The following is a 7244-nucleotide window of genomic DNA, read 5'->3' on the forward strand; positions in this document are numbered from 1 at the left end:
GTTCCGTTTCCTAATAACTTTGTATTCATTATTTACGAAATAATCTACGTTCTTCGAATTCAAGTATTTTTAAACAACGTTAAATGAGTTTACTTTGAAACGAGTTTGGCTTCATTAAACTGTCGACCAAATCAATATCACGCAAAATTGTAATCACAGAATTACGGTGGTGGACAGACGTCAGACGTCAATTATCTATGTGTTAGATTAATTATTTTCGAAGCGACAAAATCTTGATAAATTTCCTAAGTATAAAATTAATCTCCTTTCAATTAGGGACGTCATGAAGATGGATCCATACAAATTGGAATTTAGTGAAAAAAATCACGCTGCTTTAGTGAAGTTATTTATTTATTTTTATTTATTTATTTATTTATTTTACAGGAAAACTTACAGCTAAATTACATGGATTTAAATATACAAGTAGGTACATAAAGGCCAATTAAAAGTTTCCACATATAGGTACACAAGTGAACTTAAATATAGGACAGACACGTGCACTAATGCGCTAAGAAAAGACTAGAGTACTAAAGTTAAAAAAAATAAATAAAATAAAATAAGAATAAAAATTTGTTTCCCTAGGCCAGTCTACCTATAGTTAAAAAACTGATCAGCCATAAGACGTTTTAGATAGTGACTTGTAGTGTTAAATAGGTCTAAATCCAGTTTATCTGCAGTCTCATTGAAAAATCTGCTCGCTCTCACCAAGTAACGATTCTGGCTATAATTAGTTCTAGTACTGGGTATAAAGATTGAACAAAGTCTCCTAGGTGATGAAGGAACTCTCAGACCGATACGTTCTAATAGCTCAGGACAGTCGACCGAGCCATTTGCAATGTTCAATAAATAAGCTAGATCAGCTATGCGTCTTCTATTATGTAGCGGTAGAACATGAAATTTACGACAGCGTCTCAAATATCCAGGTATATATTCTTTTGTTCTGAATTGTAGATACGATAAAAAGCGTTTTTGTAGACGTTCAATTCGATTAATATAGGTATTATAGATAGGGCTCCAGATCTGGGATGCATACTCTAAGTGACTTCTTACGTACGAACAGTATAATATTTTAATTGTTTTAATTGACGTAAAGTCAGAGGACATACGAAGTATAAAGCCAAGTGATTTAGATGCTTTATTCACTATAGAGTCAATATGGATATCAAAGATTAAATTTGAGTCAAAAGTGACCCCCAAGTCGCGAATAGAAGTAACTCTAGAAATGTCAGAGTTTTTCAGTTTATAATTGAATACAATGGGGTTGGGCTTACGAGTGTATGAACAGATGTAACACTTAGAAACGTTAAGATCTAATTTATTGTCGGAGCAATATAATTCGAATCTGTGAAGGTCGTCTTGAAGATGTATAGCAGAGTCAATACTTCTAATTGGACACATGATTTTCATATCATCGGCATATAAAAGTATTTTGGAATGAATGAAACATGAAGAAATGTCGATGATAAATATATTGAAAAGCAGTGGACCCAACAAGGATCCCTGAGGAACGCCCGATGGAATATAAATGGCAGAAGAAGTGAATCCTTTTAAAGCCACGGTTTGTGACCTGTTGTGTATGTAGGAGGTCAGCCATCTATATAGGTTACCTCTTATGCCTACCAGTTGTAGCTTCCGTAGAAGTAAGACGTGATCAATCCTATCGAAACACTTGCTATAATCGGTATACACCACGTCTACCTGTGAAGGCTCTGACATATGCTGAGATAAATAGTCAGCACACAAAATTAGGTTAGAAGTAGTAGACCTTCCTTTTATAAAGCCATGTTGTTCAGAGGCAAATGTATGTCTCAAGCAAGCGTAAACTTGTTTATATACAATTCTTTCTAATACTTTAGCAAAAAGACACAGCTTAGATATAGGTCTATAGTTCTCAATTTTATTTTTAGGCCCTTTTTTATGTACTGGCGTGATGAAAGCTGACTTCCAAATTGGGGGAACAATGCCCTCTTTCAGAGAACGTCTAAACAATAAGGAAAGAGGAAAGGCTAGACTCTTGGCGCACCTAATAATAAATACGGCTGGAATAGCGTCAGGGCCGGCAGATTTACTGATGTTTAATGATTCCAATAACTTCTGTATTTCAAACTGAGTAATTTCAATATCTTCAATATCTGACAAGGTCGCCGCAGTGCTCTCAGAGTAGTCAATAGTGGAGTTAATATTGGTCAAGAATATTGATTGAAAATACTCACTAAACATACTGCAAATATCCTCCCCTTTATCACTCGATTTATGGCCGAGACTCATCACTGCAGGATACGTATTATTGTGCTGATTTTTAGATTTTATATAAGTCCAGAAAGCTTTTGGGTTCTTAGCGATGTTTCTTTCAATGTTAGAGATGTATTTGTCAAACATTTCTTTTTCCAGGTGCTTAACGCGGTCTCTTAGAATAGTAAATGACAGGTAATCTGAATAGTTTCCATAAATTTTGTATTTAGAGTGAAATTTAGATTTTTCCTTTATAATTTTAATTAGGCATGTTTCAAACCAAGGAGGATATTTTTGTGAGTTATTAACTACTTTTGTTGGTACGTGGGTGCTTCTTAAATCATTTAAAGCTTCATAAAAAAAGTCGACTGCGTGAAGTAGGGACCTACAAGAAAATTCAGCAAACCAATTTATATCAATTATTTTTCTGTTAATTGATTCATAGTCACCTTTGTTATATAAATATTTTATATATTGACTAGGCCGAAGGGTGTGCAATTGAACAAACTCGGCCGACACACACAGCGCCGGATGATGTGAATCCATCGGCAATAATGAGTCTCGGCATCGAGTAACACTTACTTCACCATTACAAAATATTAAATCGAGTATCCTGTCATTAGAGTTCAAAACACAATTGTATTGCGATAGATTACATATGTTCACACAATCCAAAAAGTCAAATTGGTGGGTACCATGAATATTGGTAGCAGTGTATATGGAATCTTGTGATTGTACCCATGATAAATTCGGTAAATTAAAATCCCCCATTATTAAATATTTATCACACGGATTTTTTAAGACTATTTCGGGTAGATGTTCAGAAAAGGTCGTTAGCTGTGATGCCGATGAGCACGTCGTTCCCTGATTACAAATGTAGACAACACATATGTGCAATTTATAAACAATAGTCGGTTTTCGACAGCGGAGTGTTACAGTTACCCACAGGTCCTCAGCATTTGAACACCACTCACGTTGAATTTGAGCGGCAAGCTCCTTACGAACGGCGATTAACACTCCGCCACCCAGTGATTGTTTAGTTTTAATATAATCTCGGTCCCTTCTCCACACTATATAACGTGCGTCGAATAATTCGCTATCTCTGATACCGTCGATTAACCATGTTTCGGTTAAACATACAATGTCATAAGAATTGAGACAGATATTACGATAGAACGCCGAAGTTTTTGTCCGTAAACCACGAACATTCTGATAATAAACATTAAGAATCATTTTAAAATCAAAGAGTGTAGGCTACAATTAGGCACAATTAACTGTAAAGTAACTACATAGATGAATAATAATCTAGTATAAATTTTTACCGCAGTAGTAGGATAGTGACTACAATGATAATATTTACGATAATTAAAAATAAAAATGAATTCACAATTAGTAGGGTAGATAGCATAAACATAACACGTCGATCTGCAAAGTATAAGGTAAGTACAATTGGCTGGTCGGTCATGAGCGGGACAGTATAATAAGCTGACAGGCGATAGAATGAGTAAAATACGTGAGTTCGTACCTTGTGATAATATGCGACAATCGAGTGCGAGCGAGCCGTGGCTTCTCAAACTAAAGAGACTGAATAATTGTAAATATAATAATACTATTAAATTAAAGTTACATAATAGGATAAATTCACATATTAAACAATTTTCTTTTTCAAGTCTGATTCTGACTTTATTATAATAGCGTGGGAGGTAGGGCTTTTTCGAGCAAATATTTTGCATCCTTTTACCCAAATATAGGCGAACCCCTTCTCCCTTCCTAAGTTTTTTGTCTTATTCAATAGCAACTTGTTCTCCAGCGTCAGGTGGTCATTGACAAATATTCTTTGATTAGCTGTAAAACCCAGGTCCGCCGAACTTATGGTAGATTTTTTTGCAGCAGCAACAAAGTCCTCCTTCAAATTCCTGGTGTGCAGAGCTACAATGATGGTTTTGTTGTGCTCATTGTTTCGCATAGGTATTCTAGCTATGTGATTAACCTGCTCTTTCGGTATGCTGAAGCCGATATAATTGCCGAGCTTTTCCAAGACTTCAAACAGGTTTTCCGAAGCAGTCATTGGAACACCCTTTATTTCTATATTATTTAGTCGAGACCTTTGCTCCATTTCCTTTATCTTAATGTCGAGGCTGTCAAATCTTTGTTGTAGCTGATTAAGATCATCCTTGGTTTTCAGCAATCCTTGTACTTCGAGGCTTATCTCAGATATTCTACTGGTCAGCGACTCCACGGAGCTATGTATAAAATCAAGGGAGGATTTCACTTCGGATAACTCAGGCCTTAGGAGCTTGATATCGGTTAAGTCCGCTTTCAGTGACTTCAATTCTTCTATATCTAATTGTATAGCTTTCACACTTGCCATCAACGTCGGCAGCGAAGCCAATTGTGAGGTCAGGTTCTTTATGTCCATAGCCATGCTGTCCATGTCAGCGGACGTGGGGGACAAACCTGGTGCCTTCTTACCGGGTAGGAAATGTGGACTAGGAGCTCCTGTACTCTTGCAGGATGGACACTTCCATGAATTGCGACGATCTCCCAGCTTCCGGTATCCGCCCTCAGTTATTCCAGCACAAGGAAAGTCAAATCGTTCCTGACAAACAGAGCATTGCGCTCCATCTCTAAACTCAACGTTACAACGAATACATTTAAACATTTTAACGGTTTGGTTTGGGAACCACTGTGCCGGTATAAATTGCTTAAGGTTGCTAATACGTGTGTGCACGGTCCGATGTCCGTTGACGAACTAGTTAATATTCATCCTATAGCAGAATCATAAATTGTTGACAGCTTTTGCAGCTTAAACCTTTTAATAATTACGGATTTTGGAAATTACATAGTATCTTCTTGTCCAAAATACCTCTGTTGCTCCTCGCCGTAATAATAGATTGGGAGAAGAGTAAATATCTCGTGTAGTTCCTCGCCGCGGTGTCAGATTGGGAGAGTGTCGTCGTGGCCGCCGCCTGCGTCGCTGGACTCGTTCCCCGCCCCGCACTCCGCAGACCGCAGACCGTCGATCGAAACGTTGTAGCGTAAACAAGCTCCCCGGGTTGAAGTGGAATCTTCAAGAAATAGGTAAAGGACAAATATTGTTGTAAGCACGCCGGATGGTGCCACGCTTGGTCTTCAACTCGGCGACCCTGTTGATTCCATCGCTGCCTGGGTAGACTTGCACGACGCGCCCCAATGACCAGCATAAAGGTGGGAGCGCTTTATCCTTTATAAGAACAAGCGCTCCGATAGCAAGACTGTCGGATGATGTAGCCCACTTGGTCTTCTGCTGAAGAATGGAAAGATATTCTAAATTAAATCTCCTCCAAAAGTGCTGTTTGAGGTATTCCACTCGTTGATATCGCTCCAGGCGGCAGATGTTAGTATCTGTAACCTGTGGAGTTGGAACAGACATTAGTGAGCGTCCAATCAGGAAGTGAGCAGGAGTAAGGGCACAGAGATCAAGGGGATTAGTAGAAAGTGGAGTCAAAGGACGAGAATTCAATATTGCCTCTATCTGAGTTAGGCACGTAGCTAGTTCCTCATAAGTTAAGTGAGTGAGTGTGAGCAACCTTTTTAGATGGTATTTTGTAGAACGGACGGCAGCCTCGGCTAATCCATTGAAATGGGGGGAATAGGCTGGCACAAATGAAAATTCAATGCCCTCCTGAGCCAATTCAGCTACAACATTTTTATCCTGTAAACATTTTTTAAATTCATTACATGCACCAACGAAACTAGTTCCGTTATCGGAAAGAATTTTACGCGGTTTACCACGTCGTGCCATGAAACGATTCAAGGCGGCCCTATACGCCTCCTTAGTGAGGTCTGTAGTGAGTTCCAGATGTACGGCTTTAGTGGCCATACACACAAAAATGCACAGGTAGGACTTTATGAGCTTAGACCCTCGACCCTTTCGATCAGATATCAGTACCGGCCCAGCATAGTCGACACTAGTGTTAAAAAATGGAAACTCTAGTTCACTTCGAGTCGCAGGTAACTGTCCCATAATAGGCTGGATACTTTGGGCACGAAAGCGACGACATTTAATACACTTACTGACAGTTGATCTAGCCAAATTTCTCCCACCTAATGGCCAGTAAGTTTGACGAATGTGGGCCAAAAGCAACTGTGGGCCTGCGTGTAAAAGTTTGGTATGTACATTTTCAAATAAAATTATTGTTAAATGATGCTTACCACAAAGCAAGATCGGGTGTTTAACATCGAACTCGTAGTGGGAATTGACGAGCCTGCCCCCCACACGAATAATATCTTCACAGTCAATGAAGGGAGTAAGTGTTATTAACCTGTTTTTATGAGATAGTACCTTCCCCGATTTAAGTACAGCGTACTCCTCTAGAAACATTTCACGCTGAGCTGCACGAATTATGCAATTTAAAGCATTTTTTAATTCTTGACACGTAATAAAGGCTGATAATTTTAAATCCTTATTTTTAATTAATTTTAGGTTGTAAATAAATCTTAAAATATAAGCTACGACGCGTTGTAAACGATTAAAATTTGAATGATGATTAATTAATTGGATTATTATGTTATTGTTATTAGGTGATAAGGTACTAGTGTAAGAATAGTTATTTTTACATTTATTGGGATTAGAAACTACCTCTGGTAATTGAGATTTTATATGTTCGTTAGGTTGTTTTGGCCAATTGCAATCAGATTGCAAAAATGACGGACCTGACCACCATAATTTAGACTCGCTAATAATGTTGGCCTTCAACCCTCGAGAAACAAGATCCGCCGGGTTATCCTTAGTCGGCACATAACCCCATGTCGCATTCGACGTACTTTCTTGTATCTCGTTTACTCGATTTCGTACAAAGGCTTTGAGGTTTTGTGTCGGTATCGCTAACCAACCCAGCACTATAGTGGAGTCACACCAAAATTGAAATTTGTGTATTGGTAAGGTAAGTGAACCTTTAACCTTTGCGCACAATCTTGAACCCAACAGAGCTCCACAAAGCTCGAGCCGGGGAATGGTAGTAGGCTTAATT

General features: G+C 38.4%; 1 protein-coding gene across 1 annotated transcript; it reads right to left on the bottom strand.

Annotated features, from left to right (window-relative positions):
* Nucleotides 1-3880: 3880 nt before the first annotated feature.
* On the bottom strand, nt 3881-4894 carry LOC123670135. The gene has a single exon (XM_045603641.1). It carries the CDS (start codon nt 4892-4894, stop codon nt 3881-3883), a length of 1014 nt encoding a protein of 337 aa, XP_045459597.1.
* Nucleotides 4895-7244: the final 2350 nt, after the last annotated feature.

Source organism: Melitaea cinxia, chromosome 4, assembly GCF_905220565.1.
Source record: "Melitaea cinxia chromosome 4, ilMelCinx1.1, whole genome shotgun sequence".
Taxonomy (NCBI): domain Eukaryota; kingdom Metazoa; phylum Arthropoda; class Insecta; order Lepidoptera; family Nymphalidae; genus Melitaea; species Melitaea cinxia.

Coding starts and splice junctions, on each gene's coding strand:
- LOC123670135 (XM_045603641.1), bottom strand. CDS start 4,894: ATGTTTAAATGTATTCGTTGTAACGTTGAGTTTAGAGATGGAGCGCAA.